Source organism: Parambassis ranga, chromosome 13 (assembly GCF_900634625.1).
Source record: "Parambassis ranga chromosome 13, fParRan2.1, whole genome shotgun sequence".
Lineage (NCBI taxonomy): Eukaryota > Metazoa > Chordata > Actinopteri > Ambassidae > Parambassis > Parambassis ranga.
In genome coordinates, this window is record NC_041033.1 from 17982595 (window position 1) to 18010309 (window position 27715).

Below are 27715 nucleotides of genomic sequence, written 5' to 3' on the forward strand. Positions count from 1 at the left end.
TGTTTTCATTCTTACTCTCACTCCCCTTCACTCTTTATCTCTCTTGCTGTCCTTTTTTCTCTAAACAATCCCTGGGAGACTAAAAAACAACAAAGACAAATGACTCTGGCCTTTTAAAAGAAGCATCAAACCTCACCCACCAGTGGGCAGAGGATCCACAGAGGTGTCTGTGTTTCTTGCTCACCTCCTGCAGTGGCATTAAGCAGTGAAGGATCTAGATGAGCTTCCTGTGGAGCAGGAAAGGCCAGGACAAACACAGGCACTGCGCTGGGTTTAATAGGCACTAGGCCCACTCAAGTGTAGCAGTTCATAAATTAGAGACAAGAGCAAAGATGGGAGACTGAGCAAATACAAGCAGCAAACACATGACAGAGAGCTGCCTGCCCTCCGTGTCATCAGTCACCTCAGCATAATGTGACAGGAAAGGAGAGGAGAGAAAAACAGGAAAGCTTAAAAAATGATGATATAATTATAAAGCTTTGGCGAAAACAGCACTGGAGGCTAAAATACCAACTGCAACCTGTAAAAAGCTGCAACATTTTCAAAGCCATCAAAGAAGTATGTTTTTTTATGGTCTAGAGAAGAAGCGGATGGGGAGGAGGGATGCGGGGGGACAAGCACAGTGCCTCATCCACCTGATGCCATAATGCTTCCTCGCACGGCTTCCTTTTGTAGCCCAAAGTCCTGGGCAGAGGAGAGAGAGGCAGACACAAAGAACAGACAGGACTCTCTGCAGGACCCTCTTTGTGCCATCGCCACTCGCAGGCGGCAGGACAAAGCCGTCAGCTGCCTGGACACCTCGTTAGCCTACTCCCTGCAGCTCTCACATGGCACAGGGTTGACTGTGGCCCTCCTGCTGGGGCTGGCTCACCACTACAGTGAAGCTTCAAGCACAGAGAAACACACATATGCACACACTCGCAGACATTGTAGGACTGCCGAGCATTGAAGACCAAAGGAGAAATACAGTGCTATAAAACACACCTGTTCTACAGAAGGTTCAAGGTCCTCCTTTCACAAGCCTTTTCATGGATATTTGCTTAGGTTGTTAAAGCCGATCCTTTCAAATGCAGTCCACAACAAAAGCAGCTCAAGCCTGGCGAGGATGGCTGGGGGGACGGGATGAGACTTGTTTTTCCTCCTCACACTTCAATCCTTTCTTCTAATTTCTGTCCATGTTGACTGAGATGCAAGAGGAGTAAATTTAAAGAGTTAACCTAAACTGATCCAATATGACCACAGAACAGGAAAGTTCTATAACATACTGTAGCACACAACCTGCACATATTGCACATACACTAACACAGTCAGACTGAGCAGCTTATTTAAATCCTCTATATTGAGTATTAACACTGAAGTTAATACGAGGTGACGAATCCAGTAAAAAATCATTGTGTACTCTGCACCATCTCTGGTTGTGTATTTATTTCCCTTCAGCATTTTAGCACCATTTTCATACTAGCTTGGGACTAAATGACAAAAATAACTAAACAATTTTGGAAAAGGCAATTCTAACACATTGAATTAATGCATGCTTTCATGCTCATCTACTAGGAAATTATTTTGACATTCTGAAGGTTTTTCTAGTCTTCCAAAGGCTGTGTGAAGCTGTTTTCTATCACTTATATTCTGTCCCTGTTAGTATCCTCTGGAATTTTAAGTAGGGTTAGTGCTTAGCTTGCTTAGACCAATCCAAATAAATATGCAGGAATTAGTTCCAGCTTCATATGCTGTTAAAATAGGATCCACCAGTCAATGCACCAAAACAACCCCATTCACCACACTTCAATTCATTCTGGCTGCATAGAAAAGCAAAGTAAATGTCATACTGACACACACACACACACACAGAAGAAAAATAACTGGAATCAGGGATAAGCGTATCGTATTTAAATTACAAATATTTGTGTATTTGTGTTTGTATAAAAAGAAATATTAGAAATGTGCTGTCTTCAAATATTTGTGTAGGGGTGTATTTTTTTTCCTTCATGCCCACATTTTGGCTTCTCACAACTGACACTGTATTATTTCTCAACAATGTGACATGTTCTTGTTTATTACAAAAATGCAACATGCATTTCAGGTAATTATTCAGTCCATATTGGTGATGTAGCACCTCTCCATTTTTGTTAAGGTTTTAATTGCTTCTAAGTAATTTTGCTCCCATTTTATTGCTTTTGCTGCTGCTGACATTATCTTTATCTGATAAGCACACAAACCAAGAAACCCACCTCCACTACAACCCAGTCATAGCAGGCAGCGGCAGCCATTACAACATCTGATGAACCAGAAGGTAGCAATCAGTCAGCCACCTCCCATGTAACTGCCTGTATGTTCTCATTTAACAGCTGTGGACTCATATGTTACTGTCTGTCTACCTGCCACTGTCCATCCACAACCACACCAACAACAGCCCACACATCAATCAGCCCACCCCTGCTGCTTTTTAATCTGTTACCACCCCCAAGGACCAAGGACGCTTCAAAATTACAGTGAAGAAAGGTCACCCCATCCAATTAGAACATCATCAGGGATGCACACTGAAGGGTCATTCCCTGAACCCTTGTAGCACATCGTAAATCCTACACTGCCCACGAAAGAACACCCACTCTGGCAGGACTCAGAATGGCTGACTGATTACAGCTCTGGTAGATGAGGATGCATGTTTTACTGGAGTGGTGGACATTACTGATATGAATTGTTGTTTGGACAGATATGAGGTGTAATGGCATGTGAAAGTGTAGCGATTGGTTTATTCCCTAAAGATGGACCATGTTATCATCAGTCCATGCATTGACCCACTGATGACCCCAGGGTCCAGATCAATCAGGTCTCCAATCAGGATTAGATCAAGCCCCAGCCTCTTCTCTCATCATTCTAACAGTCTTCACCTCACAAGGATCCAGCCTCATAATAGGACATACATGGATTCACAGAAGGTGGCAAGAAAAAGCTTTTTGGATCAACTGGTTCGATGGAAAGTACCTTTGTCTTAGCTTAGCAGAAGGAGACATCTAATGAGAGATGGGTAGAGAGACGGAGGGGGCAGAGAAAGAGAAAGGGTGGGTCAGTGAGCTTTGAGCCTGTCGTGGCTGATCTAAGCCAATTAGAGACAAGTGACAGCTCAGCTACATGGTCATGACACAACTAGACCACACCACTCTGAGCCCTAGCACCCCACTGTAGTCTAATGTGCACCCCAACAAGCCATGCTTAAAAGGCTATATACCCTTGTGCCACAACCTCCATCACACCAGGCCCTGACCACAGCCAAGGAAGATGGAGAAGGTATACTTAAAAGACAAGTCTTTCCCCTTCTGCTATGCTTCCTTGGCTCTCCAAAAGGAAGTGGCAGGCTAAGCAGAACTCTGCCTGCTTCTGTCATGGTCGGCCAAATCTCTTGACATCTGATGTTGTAAGGAGTTGCTGTGACGACCTGGCAAATACACTGACCTTTGCCCCAGTACTTCAAAACTTGTGAACCCGAGACAAATGAAAGCCAAAAAGCTTATTTCAATTGAGACAAAAAGGGGGCCGGGTTCAAATGACCACCAGCAGCTGTTATTGCTGCATTGCCTTGTTCCTGTGAGCTGATAATGGTGCAGACTTCCCAGTGTACACGAGGGGAGGTGGGAGGCCACCAGGTTGTGGGTTGTCAGGGCTCCAGGCAGAGCAGGGCTTGTGATTAATGAGACAGGGCGTCGCACCACAAGGACCTAAGCAGCACGTGCCTCACTGGTGGTAACAACAAAAACTCCTGACACTGTGTGGTAGTGTGCTTGCCACACTTGCAAAGAGCCAGAGTCACAATAGCCCAAATGTCATACTTACACTGTGACATTTACATAATTCCACAACCGCAAATGCATATATATATTTCAAACTTGCCAAACAAACATGAATAATCATGTAGTAAACCCATGATGCTGAAATTGGATATGTATCCCTTATTCATGCTTGACTAAGCATCAAGTATATGAAGTCTGTGCATGGCGTTTTTGGGGGGAGAAGTAGCAAGAAATGCAAAGATGAAGGATGACAGGGAGGAGTGATGGGGGTTGAGAGACACCCAGCAGGGGGGTGGGACAGGACAGCCCTCAGCACGTCTAACGTCTGCCACTCAAGAAAGTTAATGATGCCACGTTCTTGAGCCAACCATCCCCCTTGCTGTGTGTGAGAAAAGAGACAGACAGAGAGTGAAGACTCAGGGTGGTGTCGTTGGCACATGGATGCAGTGAGAGGAGGTGAGACGCTCTCATGAGGTGAGGTGGGGGTGTGGCATGTGGGTGAAAATTCAAGAATACTTAGGACAATCAACACCCCAGTTGGCACAGTTGAATGATTTTGAGATAAATTATATCCCTCTCTCTTTTTTTCTTTCCAATTACATTGCTGTCTGCTGCCTTCATCAGCATCCTTTATTGAGTCAAGTTACCTATTAAGGTTTATGAGAAGTTCTGCTAATTTTATTTGGGGTCAATCACTTGGTTGCTATTTGATTTTTCAATGTGAGAAAGGGGGATGGGGATGGGCGTTCTGGCTGCTGGGCTGAAATTGTTATCATCTGCAACCAGTTAGGGAACAGCAATTTAGGGTATACAAGAGAAATGGAGGAGGGATGGGGGTGGAGGAGTGGCAAGATGCTGAAGGAAGATAACAGGATCTGGACTTGCTCTGTGGCAAAGACTCTTCATGGTTTTGGAATTATCTGTGAAGGTTTGTATATAAAATATCAGGCAAAAAATATAGTCAAGATTGTCAGAATACCAAACTCGGCTCAATTTATCATGAAGCATGTGATGAGGTAATGAGTTGTATCCGGCAGAAGTCTATTTCTGAGATTACAATGCTAACAACAGAACTTGAGTAGTATAAGAATGAGTAAGCTGACAGATGCTCATATCCCTCAGTCTGTAACTGAATTATCTGTGCTCCTCTTCCTCTGACACAGGAATAACCCTGCCTTCCCTGGCTGTTTCTCCTTTCATACATCTCCCAATAACACTAGCATAACTGTATTAGCAGTGTATGCAAGAGATGCTCTCCAGACTGCCAAATGGACCTGTATGCAGCTCTGTTTTCAAGCCATGGGGTCAGATGATGGTCAATCAATGGGAGGTCAAATCCAGAGCTGCCCAAAGGTCAGTCTATCTGGACCCAAAGGTACAACCGGCATATCAACTAAGCTGCAAGGAATGGAGCTAAATCACGAGGACGCCTCCCTTCTGTTTGGATAATAACTGCTCAGATCGTCACATCAGTCTTTTAGATATGTTTTCCTGATTGCTGTGAACTAAACTGATCTAAATCGAGTATCTAAATCAATACTCATTTTAATATTTAGGACCTCAGAACAAGGTGGTGTGTGTGAAATGATAAATGAATTTCCAAAAACAGGCAATTACACTGATAACACAGCTGCATAAATTATCAACCGACTAATTGCAGATGTATTCCACTCAGCATGTTTTGAATAATATTGTTTTCCACAACCTCCAGCATAACAGCAGCAGCCAAATCGATATTCATAAAGTGAGAGAGTCGCTTTTCATGTGCCTGTTCCAAACATACACCACGGGGACTTTTAAAAGAAAGATGGCAGCAAGGCTAACATGTAAATTCCACAGTTGAGACCTGGGCCTGGCTTGTGTTGGCCAATTAAGCTGTTCTTTTCAGCTCCATTAAAACATGGTGTCTTGGGGTTCATTTTTCCCTTACAGTGCCATTGAGGCCTCAAATGGGCAAATGTGCACTGTGCCAGTTGGATAAAAATGAGGGAGTTTGGAGTCTCTAACACTGTGTGCGTGCAGGCACATGCTTGCACATGCAAGCATTTATCATGCCTGTTGTGTGTGTGAGTTTCTAAACATCTATGTGTCATTATGCCCGTGTGTGCCTTTGTGTGGGGAGGCCTGAATTTGTGCATGAAAGAGGAGAGCATTAATGGCTTTTAAAGATCGGTGGAGTCAAATGAGCTCGCTCATCAGTTAGACACACACCCCTCGGTGATCACTTAGTGTCGTTAGATTTCATTTCCTGTGGAAAAGGAAGATCTTGGTGGATCCAAGACAAATCTCTGTAATTAAGGCCATGCTTAAGATGATTCACTGCTTTCATTTCTGCTTCACTGGGTGGGGGGTACTGTTGAGCACAGCATTATTAGGATTTATTGAAAACATACTTGCTCAAGCATGATATCCCACACACATCTTTCACTAACTTAGCAATCAAACAGAAAAAAACTCAACACAACCCCATCTAAAAACACAAACACACAGTGAAGCAGATAAACACAGGCGACATCTGCATATTGGTTAATAGCTTTGCCCTGTACAGTGTAGAGCATGAGGGGCCAGCAGCAAGAGGCACTGAGATAAGATTCTGCTTAGCATTTGAATAGGGAGTTCTGATTTCTATTCATTTGGCCTTTAGCCATGCTAAGGCTGAAGTGGTCTGGGCAAGTCTGTCTGGGCTTCAATGTGCCAACCAATGTGCAGGCTCATATCTGGCAATGTGCAACGTCTGTCAGTGTCTTGGTGTGTCTGTCCGTTTGGCTGGATGAGAGTCTGGCTGGTTAATAATCAGCCTGGCTATCTGCTAATCATCCTCCCAGCTGCAGAAGCAGGTGGTCACACATACCACTGCTCCCAGTCTCATTCACCATGTGATGTCATCTGACTGCACCTGGACACACTGCATTGCACGTAAACGCGGAAGGTGGGTTCCTTCATATGTAGTCGCATGTCTTTGCCTGTGTTCAACTCTGGAGATCTTTGATGTTTATTTCCCAATGGAGTAGATGCAGCAGCTCCTGCTGTGCACTAGTGGTGGGTGAATGAACAACATCAAAATGTTGTGCACCCAACCTCACCTTGACAAAGCCTGGGACTGATCCTAAAGCTGTCTAACAGGCATAGGCTGCAGTTAGGACACACTCCACATCGAAATGGGAAGCATTAGCTCTGCAACGTGCAAGGTCACCTTCAACTAGACACAGCAAACATGGAACTTCCTCTGCTGACATGCCCGATGGATGCAGCAGCATAGTCATGTAAAGGTCAGGCTATAAAATGTAATGGAACCGCAGCTGTCTTAGAAACTACTCTCTTAAACATTTGATCTTGCCTCCCATCACTTTTGAAAGTGACCAAAATACTTTGTGTATCACTTTCAAACAGCAGGAAGGGAAACGGGAGATGGAGGGAGTGGAAAAGTAGAAGGAGAAAAAAGAGAGTGACAGGGAGAGGGAAAGAGGAGGAAAGAGAGGAAGACAGCAGAGACTGGATGATTAGGTTTCAACACTGGTCTGCAGCTGTTGGGGGCTCTGGTCGCTGATAGGTGTCTGTTACAGCTAACGTAATCCAAGCCAAACACAATATCTGTCTGCGCCATGGAAAGATCACCAAGTCATAACACATCCTGACCCACAACAACTCCTCTATGGTCCAGGCGCAAGACAAGAACAGTTCACTGTAAGGGGCTGAGAAAAAGACAAATAGCAACATAAACAAAACCACAACGCTACAACTCTAAGCTTTCTGTGGTCAGTTTGCCGTTTGTGTCTCATGGTTTCTCTTCCTCCCTTCCCCCAGTTTCCTACTTTCTCTCACAGTTCAGTTCAGAGTCTAATGAAGCTGAAATGCTGCATCTACTATGCTCCCCAAGGGCTACTTTAAGGGCTGTCCTTAATGTTTGCACAACTAGAAAAACAGCCACAAAAGCTTACCTTAAGCATTTTTTCAGCGTGCTTGTGTAAAACTGTGTGTGTACTTGTGTGCACAACAGCATTCAACAGGACAAAATCCATCAAAGGGCCAGTGTGTATGGTGACAGTCGTAACCCAAAATAAACAGCATGACTTGCAGGCCTGGCTGAGTCCTGACCCTTTCACAGGATCAATCCCCAGCACCATTGTGCACCCTACAGTATTGTGCAAAGGCATGTGTGAATGAATGTGTGTTTAAGGGTGTGTGCAAAAAGTAACCAAGGAAATAATGGGCATTTGAACCAAGAACATCGGTGCAGAAAACAACGCAGCATTCTACACACCAGAGGGTGAATCAATTTCAGCGACATTTGATTCAAACCCATATCAGCCTGAACTTCAGCCCTCCACCCCTGTCACCTCCTCCCTAGCTCCATATGATGGATTACCATCTCTGGCAGTCTCAGAGGGTCTCAGAGTGAGAGAAGAAGGTGGGTGGGGGGAGGTCAGTCACTACAGGGACACATTCATTGGAAGGGAGCGCTAGGTTAAGGAATTATGGCATGACAGAGATCTGGGGTGGATAGGAGAGGGCAAAGGGTTCTTTAGGGGTCAGAGGATCCAATCCCAGCTGGACTCAACGGCAAAGCCACCCTCCGAATGTGGCGGTCTACAGGGATTTAACTCAGGGTCACATTTTTGATTAAAATTATTATCACTCACTTAGTCCCTTAGCCCACTTGTCAACAAATAGAGTGGTATCACACATATTAATCTAAATCTCAATGAACAGCACACCTGTGCAACAATTTAAAATAGAGTTGGAAACCTCGAGTGTTTGGTTATCAACACAAAAACAGGCTAAAGACCAGATTAATAGACTGATAAAGGGTTTATTCTGGAGGATATTTTGGTGATCATCCTAATAACACTGAAACCTACATGAGGCTAGAATAAATTTTAGCTATGGTCAATACTAAAACAGAAATCAAACCACAATCCACCCATAAAAGCATGAACCTCTCACCCAGTGTGTTTTAGAGTTAATCAATAATCGCCTGCAGACAGATTTCAATAATTTACAGCTCGGTCTCCATCTCAGACTGGATGAGAATAAAACAAGCAGCAAGACAGCGTAAGTTTATTTTTTGTAGAACGTGCTTGTCTAGAGGTGCTCACTTTTTTTTTACAACAATACATGTGCAATTTAAAAGACTTAATGTTAATACAAAGATTTATATTTTGCAGTCACTGCAGAGCGAGCATCCTTGTTGTGCACGGATGGAGGGGGCAATGAGTGAATGAGGCAAGAGGAGGCAAAGCACAGGCAAGCAGGCAGGAGAGACAAAGCAATAGACTTGCATTGTCAGAGTGGAGAGGCCATCAATAAAAGTGTCACTATAAAGAGAGAAAGAGGTAGAGTGTGAAGAAGTGAGAGTAGGGTGTATAAAAGAAACACAACAAAACCCGGTGCGACGGGTGCTTCATCTTGCCGGGCACTAATGGGCGTGAGAAGCGGCTGGTTCAGCATTCTTTGCTTGATGGCTCACTCCTCTGCTGACGGGCCGTGGCATCCATGACAGAGCTGCACACACTATTTTAATCCAGTTTGTACACTCAAAGACGACACAATGGCGTAAGGAGAGGGGTGGAAATTGAAAGAAAAGGACACAAAAAGACAAATAAGGGGCTGAGAGATATGGTCAGAGGTCATCACAAACTTGGATCTCTGCGCGGCTCTCATCACGTTTTCCATCTTTGACTTCAGCACTTGCTTCACCACTCCATTAATGCTGTCAGTTTTCAGCCACTGGCTGCCCGAATATTTTCCATCAAGAGTACTGCACTGGCTTCCTCTGAAGGTAAGAAGGCAACACTGACAATCTATTTCCCTAGGTGTAGTAGTGGAGGTCAGAGCTGGGACACAGGGCCCGCTGAGGAAAGCAAAAGTGCAGTCTCAGTAAATATGGTGTGTGTGTGCTATTTCAGTGTGTGTGTGTGAAAAGGTCAGAGTGCTGGTAGTGACCTGCTGTATTCCTATGATTTATCTCCCTGTGGGAGTTTGTTTTGCAAGTTCTCGTTCCATTTCTGCAGGCTGGTGTCTTTCCAAGCTTTGCAGAGGAGTTGGGTGGCGAGGGGAACTCCTCATTTACTGTCGCCATCTGTGGCTGATAAAGGAGATAAGAGCAATCTGCATGCTGCTGTATATGGCATGTGTATGCATACGTGTGTGTGTGTGTGTGTGTGTGTGTGTTTGTCTGAACATCGTGTGAGTGAATTCCAATAGAAAGGAACATCTCTTTACAGAGGTCAGCAAACTCCAGCTGCACAGACACAGAGCTGACACATTCAATCAGGGATTAACAGTTTATCAGGAGGAGATGTTTTCACACCCGTGCAGGCTCCTGCCAGCTCTCTTATCAAAGGACAACATTCCCAACCTGTATCTGTATCTATACTTTTCGCATTTCGTCTTCTTCTCGCACTTGCTGCTAGCCTCCAGTACACAAACGTCAATTTAAAGCATCCTTCTTTTTCTGTTGCAGTTTTTTGATGTAACCAAAGAAATGATCCTGGATTGTCTTGCACAATTGTACTGCACTTCTCATCACATGAAAGGTACAGAGAGTAAGACATTTAAATACAAATTAGTGTGAGTTTCAGAGATCAGATTTTCAGAGAGTGTTTTATTTCCTAGCTGCAGCATGCATCATTAATGTGCCGTAATGGCAGCATTGTTGCTGCTTCCTTCATTACCCTTCATTATTTCTCAAGGACTTCAGCACAGATTAAACCTCAGCCTACCGGGGCTTATATGAGCATGAGGGCAGGTGTTTGTGTACATGTGCATACACATGTGTGAGTGTCTGTTGTTTTGCACTTGTCACTCCATTTTCTCATTTCTGAACTGGAATAATGAGTCCAGATGAGCTTGTGAAAGGCTCGGCAGTGCAGCTCAGTCTGACTCCCCACCTGGCCTGCTCCTCTTGGCCTCTCCCTTTATTAGCCTCCCCTCATGCTGGACACAACAGGAACAGCTTGGTACCCTCCTCCTCTCTTCACCACTCACACCTCTCCCAACTCTATTTTCCTGCTAATTACCTTGTTGTACGAGTACCAAATGCTACCTAACGATTCACTTAATTGCAGAAGTGGTACATTAGATGATATCAAAGGACCTTTTTAAAAGTCATCCAATCCCATTTCAAGCGGCATTTAGATCCAACCCAAGACATCTGTTTCACTCTAGTGTCATTTGCATTTTTAAAGGTTACAAACTGAACCAAGTAGCAAGGGTATAGATCTACACCTGAAGACTGTCTTCATTCGTTTATGATGCTCCTCCCATATATGATTACATAAATGTAAATCTGCATGCAACATACACATCGGAGGGTCTGAGTCACACTTGACACTCAATTAAAAGTGAAACTGCTCAGCCTTCACATGAGTATCTGGAGCAGCGTGTATGTGTGCAGCTCATCCACCTGAAAAAGATGGGGCTAATTAACATTTTCCTTGGGATCCTATCGCCCCAGGTGTGCCTTGTCACACTTACATATACACAGATATTCGCAGTGCTAGCAATTTATTCAGCGGCAGTGGCTACAGCTAACATTTCTGACACAGGCTTCACAATGATTTATGAACCTGCTCATTGACCTAGTTTATTCTGACAAGAGAAAAGGGGGCACATTTCCCCTAACATGCAGTATACCCATCCCATACCGCTGGCCTGCAGTCAGTTTTGAGAGGAATAAAATTACAAAGCAGACTGTTCAGATACCCTCTAGGCAACACGTTTACAAGTTCTCTTATCTTCTGAAGTACAGGACAGTGAACAACAGCTATAATGAAATCTCATCCCAAAGTGATCTTTAAGCATTATCCTCACACTCTGCACACGCTTCAACTGTAGATAACACAAAACAGTTCATGCGGTTCATGCTCTTGTCCATCCATTTGTGAACAATGTCAACATCCAACACTTAAAGGAGACACGGTTTGAGGACTAAATTCAGGAAAGATACAAGTCCCCCCAATCTGGCCCACATTAATAATGCAGAGGCACCTCTCCGAGGCCTCTTCCCCCTCTCCCTCTCCACTCCACCTTTCGTTCTCTAACAGAGAGAGTGCTGAGTGCTGGCCAGCTTGATGTCCGGCATGCAGCAGTGGCACTCTGCTCAGTGGACACTGAGCTCAATCTGTTTCAGAACTGCAATTCAATTATCTCACCAGGGTCCTGCTCAACCACTCGTGAACGGAAGAGAGGCAAAGGTGTGTTCAATACAACCAAGAGAGAGAGAGAGAGAGAGAGGCAGGAGACAGAGGGGGGTTGGGGGTTACAAGACATATCATAAACACAACCCCAGCTCGACATGGATATAGATTTAAATGCTGCTTTTTCTTGTGCGATTAGCTCTGGCTTAACAATCACTAGACGGATGTCAGGACCTGATAAAGCTAATCACTGTGGTAAAGCCAATGCAGTGGGATTTAGCACCCCACCCCCTTCTGCCTCCTCAGACCCCTGAAGTCCTGGCTAAAGAGAAAGCTGCAAAAGCTCAGGCTTCCAAAACAAACCGGGCACGGATTCTCAAAAAAATAGATTTTCCTTCCTCTTTGAAATGTGTGAATTTCAGCAAAAACCACAAAAAGAACAAAAGAAAATACACTGCAAATGATCAGATGGTAAAATCTGTGTATTATTCACCTTGATGTTATCGGTGTTTACATGATGTTTGGATATATATTTCAGTGGTTAATTACATTTTATTTTTATCTACGTCAACTCGAAAGATGTAAACGCAGTGATGATTCTGACCATTATGATGCCAGACGCTTGACTATTTCAGCCACCGATCATGCAGATTAGCTTCAGGGCATTCTTACTCAAAATCCCCTGGATTATCGCCTATTAAAAATGCAACAACTCATTAATATAACTTAACTTAATATAACATTGGATATTTCTTGTAGTTCATAGTTCTCCTTTCACTTTCCCTATCTCCTCCATTTGACCTTGTTAACTTAATAATCAAATAATTTATATCAACATTATACTACTTCAATAAAGCGTCCTGACACTGTGGCCCGCTGGATAATAAATGGCCCTTGCTGGACCCATCTTGGTCCATCTGACACTGCTGGCACTCTCAAACTGCTCCCAGACCTTAGGTCAATACAAGCAAAATTTGTGGTGTAACTATTATTGGAATAGAAACATTGTCAAGTTAATAAATTGTTACACATAGATTTGGTGACAAATGAAAGATGAACCTTTAGTTAGAAGGCTTTTTAGTGTAAATGCAAAGATGCTGTATGGCTTTTATACTCCTTAAAGGCAGTCTTGTTTTAGCACTTGTCTTCCTTGATTGCCAAGTGACTAGTGAATTAGTTTGGTGCCATTGGCTACAAGGAATCAGTGCAAAGTTTGGATTTGGATTTATGCACATTTGGTTTTGCCAGATGAAAATAAAAGTTAAAGAGAGCAGCAGAGCCTTAAAGCCTCTGCTGGGGCCGACAGTGTACATGCACCTACTGGCCTGACCCTTTATTTAAAGTCCAGTATCACTGGTAATAAGTATCTGAAGCATATTGCTTCACCTAGCTATCCCCTCCTCTCCTGGCCTCCTGAACTCTTAACCTCTCACCTTCAAGGCATTCAAGCAGTCAAGGCCTCTATTCACAGAGAGAGAGAGACAGTACTCAAAAAAGTAAGAAACGGTGTGAGAGGAGAAAAATAAAATAATCTGGACTCTTCATCAATTTTTCATGAATGTTCATTTAGACTGGGAGAGCCCTCTTACAGCAATCGATAGATCAAGCTGCTGTCACACAGTTAGCACCTGGGGGCAGCTGGAAGGCCCTAGTGAATGCAGGGCACCAGATCAGAGGCGGAGACCAACCCCCTCCATTTCCATCTCCAAGGATCACAAAGTAACTACAGATCATTGTAATCACATTATTGCATGGATGATGGTATTTTTGCTGTCTAAAAGAAATGTTTCATTAGCAAACGGTCTGACTGTTATTATCTGTTATTGTTATTGTTATTGTATATTATGTAACTGTTATTAACTAAGAAGTCACACTCAGCATTTTGCTACATGGCTGATAGAAATTAATTCTACTGTAACTAACTCAATACAGTGGCACTGTCATGATGTCTGAGCTTAACAATCGAACCAAGTCAAGCATTGAAAATAACCTGTGAATTGCTAAAAGTACCACCAGTTAAAACAACAGAAGGAAATGGAGTTATGGTGCCTGGGAGTCGCTCCACAGGAAGCCCAGCCTAAGCCTGCTAGGGGGGGTAGGCTCATCTTCAAAGGGTAATATGATCCACAGCACAGGTTCTACCTGTCAGCCTTCACCAACACAGTCCAGACGGCCTGTGTTAAATGTCCATCAGGAGACCTGCCTGTCACTCTACCCCCACTCACCTGTGAGGCAGGGCCATGTCTGCCATGCCACCGTGAACCCCCCCACCCATGACAAAGGTTTATGTCCAACTCAAAGGTTTGCAGATGACTTCAAAACACTCCCCCTGGGCTAAAAAGTACGAAAAGAAAAACGAATTTTCAAAAACTCATTATCCTACCAAACAATGTTCCACACTGTGAGACTGTAATAAAGCTTAACTGCTGCTTATAGACATACAGGAAATTATTACGATGTTTGCAAATGGAGAACACTGAAGGCAAGATGAAATCAACCCTAAAAATAGGGAGATTAGAGTTGCCTCAAATTAAATGGTGATGATTTGTTTACTGTTATTTTCCTACAGTAGACAAAAAATGCAATTTTCTGTTATGTGTAACTGGCAAGAAAATTGAATGTAAATCCAGTCTTTCCATCATGTAGAAGCAGCAAGATCCAGCGAGACAGAAAATGGGAGAAATGAAGAAGGAAGCCTTGACTCACATGCTACTTCCAAAGATGCATTGCGGCTGACAGCTTCTCCCAGGTAGTTCCGGGCCACACAGACGTAGGCTCCCTCATCTGGTTTGCTCCGTCGTCCATGAACGATGCGTAGGAAGAAAAGTGAGCCACTGGGGAGCAGCATGCGGTGAGAACGTGGGTCGTCTTTGTCTGTTTCCACCCGCTCTCCGTCCTTGTACCACTCCACTGTCGGGGTCGGCCGCCCCTCTGCTTTGCAGTTGAGAGTGGCGGGCTCCCCTTTGGATACTATCAGGTCAGAGGGGTGCTCCACAATCCTGGGTGGGGAGTCCTCCTGGCGCAGACGGGATCCTGAAGGGAGAAAGAAGCAATTAATCATAGTGCAACAGCTTGATTCAAAGAACCTCTTGCATGGACATAACAGTGAATCTGTCTGAACATAGTTGGTAGACAAAGGTTCTTGATAAACACAAATACAGGACGTTACAGGAAGTGGCTTAAAAGCAATCATCAACACAACAATGTAAAACTGAAGTCATTTCTTGTTCAGTGGTTTGTTTTCTGTATACAGCAGTTTATGATGCTGCCTATGCATATTTGACCTTATAAATGCAGCTACCACTTACTAAGCAAATCCCAGAAAATGAGACAATACAAATGTAGAGAACAGGAACTGAGAATACAGCTGTGCTCTGCTAAAATTTGTACAAACAAAACGAACATTGATTAAAAACCAGAAAGCAGAACTGTGGAGAAATGTGAGCCACTTTCCTGTTGACGTCTCTACCCCAACACAGATAATCAGTGGGACATGGATGGATAACTAACAGTTACTTAAACTTGTCTCAGAGTAGAAATACTTAAAATAAAAACACACACACACACACACACACACCCTCTAATCACTACTTGAGGCTAGTCAAAAAGCAGCCATCTGCTCTTCTTAACCCTATATGCAGGGGCTTGTGGGTAATTAGACCCATGGGTGAACAGTGAATAGAGGCAAACAGTCAGCTCCCATTTGAATGACAAAAATTACATATTTGTCATGTACATTAAGCTTTCATGGTAAGTCAAATGGTCCAATGTGCAAAAGTACATATGTGATGTGAATATGAATGACCGAGGTCTAGACTAATGTCAAACGCTAATCCCCTGTGGCTAAAAACCTTGGCCCACTCCTTTTCATTAGGGCTCGGTGTGGGTGAGCTCTGAGAGTCTGGCAGCTAAGATAATGCTCCCTGAGACACTGCGCTCTGTGTGTCTGTGACCAGGTCTTACACCAGGAGATAAGATGCTGTAGGCCACACACACGAACACACACACACGCAAACAGTTACATCATGGAAGCCATGGGAACGATGCAACAATCAGACAGTTTGATCCCGCATCAAAGACAGAGTAAAGAGAATAGAGAATGAAACAAACTTTTCCAGCAACCCTTCTTTATCCTTTCTTTTGAACCACATTCAATACTCCTTCAAAAGATGGCTTAGTTGGCAGCCTAAAGTTAACCAGTGTTGCAGCTCTTTGAGAGCTAAGCTCATTGTCTTAAAATGAGTTGTTGCAGGTGTGCATATGATGGAGTAGAGTTGATGACTGTAACCTTCCCCGGGGCAGTGCAGTGGGCTAATAGGGACGAAGCCTGCTGTACAGAAGGGCAGTGTACCACAGAGGCCTTTGTGCTTATGTAAGGGCTAATTTCCACACATGATGGAGGCAACAGCGGAGGTTCCAGCTCTTTGTTTGGCTGGGTTTGCACATGTTCCACTACACCACTTAGTTGACTCTCTCAGGGGAGGCTGGGACTAGCAGCACCCTGGTCTTTTCTGCTTATGAGTCTACGGGCAAAAGGACAAGAGCAGGTAAAAATCTGCCGATCAGCACAAAATACACTTGAAAGACTTGGAGTGGGGTGAATGTGTGTGCACACATATACATGCACATTTACTCTGTGTACATGCGCACTGGCCCATCAATTGTCAGGAATCAGGCATCAGATAAGTGGCATATTGACCCCAGAACAGGAGGTAGTCTGTTCTCTCTTCTTCCTAATTTGGGCTAATTCCCTCCATTTCCCTGTCATTGATTAGTGATCAGGCTGAGTGTCTTGTGCTAACTGGGGCCACAGAAAGCGGTCTGTAGTAGAGGGGGTGGTGATATCCTGCTCCCTGAGTTCATGATCTAATCTCTTAGGCATTAGGGGGAAAACTGAAGATGTGAAATTGGTGGTGGAACAAAAACCCACAGTGCACTGCTAGTGTTTATCTACACAATCTCTTTCACCAGTTGTAGGTACCAGTAACCTAGCCGGCAGCCAATTTCCCTGTCAGAGCAGCAGCAAAGGGGAAAGTTTGTATTCTGGCATTAGGCGACTTAATAAATGAAGCAGCAATTAACACAGTGACATTGATAAATGGAGGGCGAGATAAAGGACAGACATGGAGACCCCCACCTCCCTCAGATGTGGTGTCAAATGAACATTTATTCTTATCTCATTGGAGCATCTGCTTCCCCCATAATCCACAGGCCCTGCGGTGGCTTTTCACTAAGACCAGCAAGCATGCACAGCACTAAACTGCGGCGACTCCATTCGATTTATATCAGTCTAATTTCTTTAAATCCAATTTGTATTCCAATCTACTGCCTTCTAATCACTTAAACCTTGAGTCTCCATCTGCTCGCCCCTTTCCCCTGGAAATGAACACAGCAGATGCCTCTACAATTGTCCTTTCACTGCCAGAAAAAGCTAAGCTGGGTGAGCAGAGGGCCAGACGTGACTGGTCAGTGTCCTTCCTGAGCGGAGAGAGTCAGGTGTGGAAGAAGCAAAGGTTAAAAGCACATCCATATGCCGTGGAATATGGTTTCGAAAGGCCCATCAATCTCAATGCTGGATAACATCAGTATGTAAACCCTGCTTGTTCTTTCACTTTTATAAGCAAAAGTGTGTGTCTGCCTGAGTGTAAATGATTGCTGTCCCCTCATGTGGAATTATATGTGTGCTGTCCAGGAAGATCAAATTAAAAAAAACTTCATGAACATCCCAAACACCCGGCCATCAGACGGCTCCTCACAGAAGTGAAAGTCAATTTTCAGCTTCCTATTGGGCCCCTTTCCCACTCTCTTTACGGTAAATGGGCTTTCTGTTGCCCTTTTAATGCGATCATTGGTGCTGTGCAATCAAGTGCTCTCTGAGCTGAGGCGAGTGCACTTCACTGGGTCTCAGGGCACACGCTCCAATCAAAATGCTGTGTTTCCCCCTGTCTGCAATAACACCACCATTACTTTTCACCACTGCTGTGCAGTCATCCACTCTTGGAGGAAAGCAGGAACCAGAGAACAAACAAACAAGCGCACAGACAGGCAATGAAATCAGAGAGGGATTACTGAACCAGAAGATGATTCTCTTCTCTGCCTTTTTCTTTCCGTCTACTTATGTCAGCTTCACTGAAATGGATGCAATTTTGCAGTACCATTATCCAAGAAATGTGCATTATTTAAGCATGCTGTCTCCTTCTATTCTAAGTTTCTTTCCTACAAAATATCGCACTTCCTATTTTAATACAACTAAAACATAAAAGCATAAAAGTTGAACATACATAGCAAAAACATCCTAAATTACACAGACAAAAAAAGGTTAACTCTCCATTTATATTCCAGATAAAATGCTCCTTTCCTCTCAGCTCTCCACTGACCACACACATAGATGTGGGATTTTCTGTTATCTTTGTCACATATTTATTCATGTGTTCAACAGAAGGTCTGGCCTTTGATGATCTTTTTGTAATTATTTTTATTAGCTCCCAGGAGAAATTCTAGCCCACCAACCAAATCAATACCCACACCAGTCTCCGGCAGAGCATAAAAGGAAGGACTCCCCAAAGAGATATTAGTTATTCTGCCAACAGACGTGTGCTGATCACAGGTAACCAACGGCAACCTCAGACCAAGGCGAAAAGTTCCAGCCACTAAGGCTCCATAAAACATCAAACATGAAAACCAAGGTCCGGGCCAAGGTGCAGTTATACTGTAATGTGGATAGTGAAATGGAAGAGACATTTGGGACAGAAAGTGCTGAAATCCAGTGAACTGAGTGAATTTAAAATTGTACAAAAAAACCTCAAAGAAATTTCAGAGGGAATGAATTATGTATTAGATCCATGTTGTCCATTCTGAAATATACACTCTCCTCTCCCCTCCACATCTCCTGGCTCTCTCCACTTCTCCTCAGCCTCCCACTCCACTCCCCATGTATCTCCGCCTCTATACCTCCCAATATCTCTCTGTCTATTTCACTTGCATCCTGTCCTGTTACATCCTATCCTCACTACCAGGGTGACGGAGTCATATCCGTCATGTCATCAGAAGGGAAATGTGAGAGAGCAGCATGGGTGAAACTGGGGGTGGTGAAAGAATGATGTTGCTGGCCGTCCACGCCTCAGCACTGGCCTGCCGTGACACTTCCAAGCAGCTGTTCTGCACCCGAGATTCATCTTCTTTACGCCGGGCTGTCAGTGGCGTCACAGCGCATGAGCTCCAATATAGCCCAATACTAGGCAACCAGCTCATCTCAGCGAGGTGTCACTGGAGACACCCTGCTGTATCCCATTCTGGTGCGTGTAGCCAGCCACACGATACAGCAAAATCCTCACGGTGAAGACACAAAAAGTGAAATGAAGGGTGTTCACAGGTGCAGAGCAGATTCTTCCACTTCATATTCTGTTGAAGGGATGGAGGGAGTTCTAGCGAGCTCACATGATGAGCTCTGTTCCACCTCAGTGCTCTGCATACTGCCCCCCCTCCCTTCTCCTGCTAAGATCTATACTCTGAAAGCAAACACAGGGGTAATTCTATGAGCTGCTCTCAACCTCTCAATGCATCCATGCTTGCCTCCAACAAATATCAGATAGAATTCCACTCTGAGTGTATTTCAGGCAGTGGCAAGGTGGGGTCTTATTGACTCTGCATGTGTGTATTTGCCCTCTCTTCTCCATGCAGATGGAATATATAAATAGATAACTGTGGGAAACAGAATATCTGATTTTGCTGCAAAGGGCTGATTCACATAGCTTGCATTTCAAGCAGCTTCCACCTTGTTTTTTTTCTCCCCAAACTACTCTCCTTCTCACTCCTCATCCTATCGTTAGCCGTGAACAGAAAAGGCGATGTTATCTCATTTTCAGCAGATGGCTTGTCTCAAAAGAGCTTAGATTGCTGACTTGTAACAAGAGACTAAAGGGGGGAAAAGGAGGAAGGCATAAGAATGCTTTAGACCTTCTCAAAGTGAGGTAAGAAGTGTTCATAAGAGACCTGCTTGGGGGTGATTAGTGTTAGGAGTATAGCACCAGTTCTGTGGGGCTGTCAGGCCACTGGTAGGGACACTAAACTGTGTGATGCAGATTAAATGATTTCCAATGCTGAAGCTACTCGAGCGTGTAGCTCACTGCACCACCCCACCTTTCTTTAGCTCTTGTTTCTCCCTCGGCTCCTCTTGAGATGCCCGGGTTCAGTCATTTGTCTGTCTGTGCTTGGCATTATGACAGTGGCCCTGATATTAAAAATGTCCATTTGTGTAGTAATAATTCAAATCCAAAAGTGAGGTGATGTCCACTTATGTAAAGATTAGATTAGAAAGGAACATTTTTGTGGTCATTTTAATCTTTGCAAATGTGCTATGCAATTAGATTGAGTAAGCAGCAGTGTTTGTGTATCTACTCAACATCTGCAGTGTGCAAACGTAAACACAGCTGGCTTAAGATCACCTTCAAATATGGGTTACTCCAAACAATTCCTACTGAGCTGAGTGCAATGAAATAATTGGTATCAATTGATTCTCCCTCAAGTATTGTAATCTCCTTACCTGCTGCCACTGCAGATTTAATAGGGAGAAATAAATAAGTGCTTTATTGCTTTAGAACTGAAGGGGTGGGGGTTGGTGGGTGGAGAAGGCCTTCAGGTGCCCATGATATAGTCTGGATAATTGGAGGTGTTCCGTAGGTGCTGACCTGTAGTGAACATACTCTGGTGTCTCTGCATGTCAATGAGGGCAGCAACCACCTCCAGCTACTCTAGTGGTCCTCAGACAAGCTTAACCCCATATGTGAGCATGAGGGATAAGAGCTGCAACCGCACACCATCCGAGTGATGGAGTCAGGGAGCAGAGCAAGGTAATAAAATGACTCTTATGGCTCACTGTTTTTTGTTTTTTCATGGTGCAGCATTGGCAAGTCAGGATGAGATTTATTAAATTTCTATACCATGGGACACTTCATCCGGTCTTGCAGGGGGCTGCAGGGTCAAGGGTGCTAGCAATAGGTGCATGAAGGACTTATTCAATTTACTGGCGCCCATATATCCATGCTAACACAAAAAATGGGCTTTGATGGTTATAAATAGCGTTCACAAACACATTCACACACACACACACACTACATTTCATAATTCTACCAGAGGCTCAGTGTTAGTGGGCTGTTCAGTGACTAATGCCTGTGCGCAGCTCTCCAGAAAAAAAATCATCACCATCCTGGAAGTGAAACAGAAGAGTTCAAATGTTCAAGGATGTGATTAGGGTTTTTTTTTCCCCCCTTATCCGTTGCAATGATTGTGACACTTGGCTGATGCCATGTTCCACACTGAGACTTCAACCACAAAGCCAGTCTCTCCAGGAGCCATTACACACACTAAATCAACTCACCCGCACTCATGGTGGCTTCATTTACAGCAGTGTGGTGCTATGTTTGTTTGCAGCTAGGACACAACAGCTAGGACACAACAGCTAGGACACATAAGAACAGATCTTCCAGCACTGACACAGATATTTACTTCTATCATGTGTGCATCAGCGTCTAAATGCTTTAAACCAAGCAACAATTCAGCACATTATTGTGGTACAAATATTAAAATAAAACAAAAATCAACAATAACTGGATTTGGAATCTCCACAGGGTTAGATTCCCCAGTTACAGGAAAAGAAAAGGTACCGGGCTGTCATGGCTGTGTGATCCATGGACCAAGACTGGGATAAAGATGGTGGAACAAGACTCTTATTCTGAGGCTCCACCACTCTGAACAGCATTACAGCTGTGCAGGGCCGCTGCCGTATGTGACGGATGTGTGCTCAAGTGTCTTATTCTGGCTGTCCATCTTCACATGTGTCACACTGAGAGACAGCTCATGCATTTTTATCACCAGGGCTCACCTCATCGATGAGGCGCCCGTGAGATACTCAGCTCAGGTGCAGCTGTCACACAAACTCTTGGACAATGAAGAACAAGAAGGGGTGTTACTGACTGAGGACAAAAAGAGGGACTGCAATAAGAAACTGAAAAGGGATTGTGTGTAATTGTAAAGGACTGCATGTCTAGTAAAAAAGTGATGTGAAGAGGAACAGCAGCTCCTTCGTGTCTGCATGACTGCTTGTATAGATTCGTAGGCTTCTCTGTGTTTACAGTGTGTGCTTTTGCTTATGATTGTGTATTATATAGTTGTATGTACCTCTGTGAACCACTCAACCTTGACATCGCTTCCTCCTATCTGAAGGTTGCTGTGAGACGGCCAAACAAAGGGCAGAGTGAGGGTGACAGGACACAGAGTATTAGACGTTTCCCCAAACACAACATTTCAGTGCAGCACAAAAACACTGATAAGGCAAAAATGCCGTCTCTTCCAGGAGGCTTACAGCACACGCGTGTGTTGTAGTCAGACCTGACTTTTTGCATGCTCTTAAAGAGAAAGTCTCCTGCAAAATCAAGCATTTACATTATTTCTGGTGGCATTTATCTTTATCTTTAATTTACAGACATTTGAATATATCAGCTGTAAAGGTAATCTGAGAGCAATGTATACCAATCCAATGATGACAGGCTTGTGCTTGTGACAGGGTGACCTGCTATAAACCAACTGCATCCTCCTTGGTTGAGCTATAATGTTTGTCATGGGTGGGAACACACAGCTTTCTGCTTAGTGATATGGTTGCCAGGTGAAGTTCGGTAGAAAATAGTTCCATCATATTAGAGAAAAAGCTGAAATCTCCAGGCTCCCAAACTGAGACAAAAAAACAATTCAGATGGATAAATAGCACTGCAGATCTCAGGATTTGGGGATGAAGTGTTCATTTAAAATGATCAGGTTCTGTGTAGCTAAAGATTGCTCAGTGCACATCCACAGCTACACAGGGTTTACGATGGAATATTTTGTCATTGATCAACATCTAATCACTTTATTACAGTAATTAGATCAACACTGTGCAGTGGCCTGCCTCAAAGTGTTAATTTGCTGTTTGGGAAACAGAAGCAGTGACCGAACAGAGCAGGGATTATATGTGTGCATGCTGGGGCCCTGAGGGGGTGAGCACAGGTGTGTATTCTCTAAATACAGGTGTGTGAGACAGGTGAAGGCCCTTGCTTTTCTTACAGTCAGCAGGCTCAATTCATCATCCTCCCCCACCACTACCTCCACATACATCACAGGTGTACAACAACCCCCTCAGTGTTTGAATTCCACCCTCATTGACACGACCAACGACAGGATACTGGTGCAAAGAGAGCATGTGTGTGTATTGGAGACACAAGGGGGAGGATGAGGCTGGGGATGTTTGGGAATATAAATCTTATGAGGAAAGATACTAGCTGTCAGACTAATAGCATTAAACCTCTATTTGGTGCCATTGTAATCTCTCATACTTATTTTGTCTCTTTCTCTCAGTGACAGCATTAAAACATTCTGCCCTTTTTTCTGCTCTGTAAATGCCAGTTGTATGCTTGACTGGGGTTTAATAAAGCAGAGGTAAAACAGGGAAAAGTGGCATTACCTTCCCTGCATTCTGCTGGTCTTACAGCAAAATCAGCCATGTGCACTGTCTGACGGTGACATTTTCTCTCCCTCATCTGCACGGTGAAAATGTAAAGGCATTAACCAGTAGGGTTCCAGAATTTAAAACAGCTGTGAATCATTTTATTTCTGATTGATCTGATTGAGTGAGCTCAGAGTCCAGCCTGTTGTGGCCTGAACATGTATAATGACGGCTGCTGAAACGTGATCCACAGAGTAGCCAGACTTGGCTGCTAAAATATTATCAGATCCGACAGGCTCACATCAATGATTTTACTGGAGAGGTGCTCACCTCTTCCTACTGTTCATTCACTCCCTGTTATGAGCGGCACCTTCACTCATTTTTGATGTTAATCAGAGAATAAACAGGAGTGCTCATTGCTGCAGAGAGAGCGACTTCCTTGACAGTGATGAGACTACAGGAGACAGTAGAGAGGAGCTTTGTGAAGATCTCAGATGAAGGTTCATCATTACAGCAACCCCATTCCAGCAAATGAACCGCAATTACAATAACACTGCTTAAACGCTGCCAGCTCAAGCAGAACAATCACATTTGGGGCGAGGCATCGCAATGACTCTTACACAATGACCTCAGCCTGCCTCATCATTCACCTAGACTATTTTAATCTGGGCTTACTTTCCATTATAGGCCAGTACTTTAAACTCCTTTCATTTAATCATGACCATCAACAGAGCTGTTAGTCTCCAGCATCCTTGGGCAATAAAGCCTCATTCGTACAATACACCTCTAAAAGACGGTATTGTTAAACAACTCTTCTCTCAATTTTCATGTGAGCACAGTCATTTTGCCCTCGCTCATCTCCTCCTTTCTCTAACACACACACTTCAGGTTTGAATTTCTCTTGACTCAGCATTAGTGAAATCCCTGCCCTGCTGGCAGATGGAGTACTGCACACTATCTGCAGCAGTAGCCCCTGTCCCCTAGTGTCCTTCTCTAACGACTCCCCAAGAGATTTAAGGTGGACCATATTTCAGCACCTCTCAGTGTGTCACTCAGGGTGGACGTGATGTCACCACCTCCTACATCAGACACAGGCATGCAGGAGATCTGAGAATAGCGCAGGGTCAGGAGTGCATGTCCACTATGCAAAGCATGTTCTAATCCAGCTTCAAAAGCAGCGCGCTGGAGTTTAAGAGATAACCAGGCAGCTGCTGACTAGTGTATTTCTGGAAATATATTCAACTCCAATCAGGCTGCTGCTTGAAAAAGTGCTGTAGCCCTGTTTTTATTTGCATCTGCTCTCAGGCCTGTAAATCATCTGCTCTGTTCTCCAGCCCTTCAACACTGATTCAGTTTATTCCTCTTTCGTTCTTTCTCAATATCACCTTTTCTCCTCTCTCCTGAACACTAGCAGTATTAATCACAAAACACTAAACACTGACTGACGCCATTCACAGGGCCTGGCTTTGTTGGCTGTGCTGCCCACTGAATACAACTCCAGGGCTTTTTGTCTGCCCAAGTGGACTCTTAGAGGAAGCTCCTCCCTCTCCAAGGACCCTCAGATTACCTCTTAAAAGGCTGGGTGATGGGTGAGTTCTGTTGGGAGGGGGTGTGGGGGGGTGACAGGCAAACGATTGGGAAGATCCACTGCTCCCAGGGAGATGTGCACCCTTTTCCCTTCTGGCTGGCTAGCAATGCCATCAGCCACTGCTTAGCAACCGGTGGGTTTAGATGAACAGTGTAGAAGACACCAAAACAAGGTCAAAGACAGAAAAAGAACTTCAAATCCTGGCAGAAAGGAACCTGATTTGCTAACTACAGAAGCACTAAAAAGCTTCAGGACGAAAACTTGCAGCTGTAAAGAACAAAAGCGCGGGTTGACAGGTGAAAGAAAAGAAAAAATGGGACCATGCAGACTCTTGCATTCACTGACAACAAAAAACCCTGCTATACATACAAACAATGCAAAGCAAACATATGTGTGATTCATCACTTACATATGAGGTTAGAATGTCTGCGTGTGTGATTTGTAAGAAGTATTCTTTCCTCATTGTGAGATTGTGAGCCTCTTATTGTCTGTGCAGGCTTGTGTGTGTAATAAAACAACTGTGAAAAAGGTGTGCCCCAGTCAAAAATGAAATCAGACCACAGGTTTGTGCATTTTAAAATTCATCTGAATCCAGTCACACGCTGAGCCTGTCCCGAACAGGATTTCCCTCACCTAAGCTGTGCCTTTTTGTTGATTGCTCCGAGTCATCACATTAACTCTGGAGTTGAGGCTGCTTTAATTCCTCCGTTAAACTACTTCTCATGTAGGCCAGTGAATCCCAAGAAGCCTTGTAATATCATATAGATGCTGACTTGGCAGACTGGATTGAGAGGGCAAAGGCTTCTGGCTGCAGAAATTAAACCGTATCAATCTCATTTGCAATTAAAATCATTATTAAAGATTAATAAAACAAATGGAAATAATAAACCACAGCAAGATTCCAGGTCTGGATTAAGCCAGCTTACACAACAATGCACTGCAGCTCCTCAGCAAAAAAAAAAAACTGACCACACTAATACCATGCAGTACAGTGCAGAGGCTGAGTGTTGCACTGTCACCACGGATTTAACAAACAAGCCACTGAACCTCAGATCCACACATCTGAACTACTCTCTGTAGTTTTACACAGACGTCCTCTGAACTGTGCCTTCAAATGTTTTAGTTTTCTGTTATTTAAAACATCCATTAACACCAGATGCCGCCTCCTCTGCTCAGAGACATAACCTGTAGCCACTCACACAACCTGAGAATCACTTAGACGTGTTGGCTCAGGATCAAATTCAGTCACAGGATCTCAGAGAAATCAGAATTCTCTTTATTAAAATCCTTTCATATATATCCCTTTTTTTCTCATATGTGATTATTATTCAATAACAGTTGCTACTTTAAGTCTGCATGCTGACTCTTCATCTGTTGCATAGGAGGAAAAAATAATGTCAGTCCTAATTTTAACCTCCTGAAAACAGCAGTGAGAAGGGATCTGAACTGACCATGCCTTATTTTGAGTTTCATGAATTAAAACAGAGCGAAAGGAAAGTAACAGGTACTGTGAGGGGACATGAACCACATTTACAATTCTGCATCTCAAGATTTTCTTATAAACAATATTTTCCTGATAGCAGAACTCTATGTTATGTGTTTTCCTGCACAGCAACATAAATATATGATAAAACTCTAAGAATCCACACTGAAAACAATCTCTGTGTGACCGCAGCGCCCTGTCTGCTCAGAATATGACATTTAAATACATTTTAAAAGAAGTTTTTAGGCAACAACACGTGTTTGGCAACTTACCATCAACTTGAAAATACAGTAATCCACTAACAAGGATGAACGCTAGCGGACCCATCCTAGCATATTAAACATCCACGGCGGGCGCGCAAATCCTCGAAGTGACAGCAGGAAATATGTCCGAAATGACAGTCAAGTCTATTCCGTGTGTCTGGGATCTGTGGACAGGTCTCACTTACTGACAAAAGCCAGTTCCAATGTCCAAACACAGAGAGGATCCATTTAACAGTAGTTCACCCGGAGCTGCTCGGGGTGTAAATATCCAAACTCTCCGTCTCTGAGGTTTATCCCTGCGAGTTCATCCGCAATCTCTGCTGTTTTCTCCACAAGAGCAACTACTCTACACGCTGAAACCCACAGAGCCACTGAAAAAGAAATATACAAGTCCCACACTGAGGACCAGCGCACAGGCTCTGCGCTTCTCCGCAGGTCCTCCGCTCCTTGAGGCGCGTCTCTGACACCTTTCAGATCTTCAGCGATGTCCCCATAGTTCAACAAATGGCTCGGCTCATGGTCTAACTTTAAAAGCAGCCTTCAGCTCTAATGCTTTCCCAAAAAGTTGTTTTGTTACAATGGGAACCAGCTCCCAAAAGACCCATGTGCTTAGGCTGGAATATAGCGCTGTAAATGTACAGTCATACTACAGTTCACCATCCTCCTCCTCCTCTCTCTGCTCTGCCTCTGGGTTTCAACAGCGCGGCCGCTAGGAGCGCACGGTCTCTGCGCACCCGGCACAGCCCGCAGCCCAACACACTGAGGATCTACACACAGCTCCACAAAACACGGAGCTGCATGAGAAGACAGAGGAGGACAGGAGCAGTGGTCTAGGAGAAGGAAGGTGGAAAGCTCATCTGGGTCCAAATCTGTGTCAAGTTAAATAATTAACATGATCATTCCAAGAAAGGAGGGCATGGAGAGGATAACCCATAAAGCTTCCTTACACACATTTGAATGTTGACACATCATTATAGTGTTA

General features: G+C 44.0%; 1 protein-coding gene across 5 annotated transcripts in view; it reads right to left on the bottom strand.

Annotated features, from left to right (window-relative positions):
* robo2 (roundabout, axon guidance receptor, homolog 2 (Drosophila)) overlaps positions 1-27399 on the bottom strand; it is a 144840-nt gene extending 117441 nt beyond the window's left edge. For all 5 annotated transcript variants that reach the window (XM_028419553.1, XM_028419550.1, XM_028419552.1 and 2 more), the window contains exons 1-2: positions 26743-27399; positions 14633-14959 (exon numbers count right to left, since the gene is read on the bottom strand). In XM_028419553.1, the coding sequence (XP_028275354.1) occupies positions 14633-14959; positions 26743-26797 (382 nt within the window). In that variant the 5' untranslated portion in view covers positions 26798-27399. The remainder of the gene's footprint in view (positions 1-14632; positions 14960-26742) is intronic.
* Between the last annotated feature and the right edge of the window lie 316 nt (positions 27400-27715).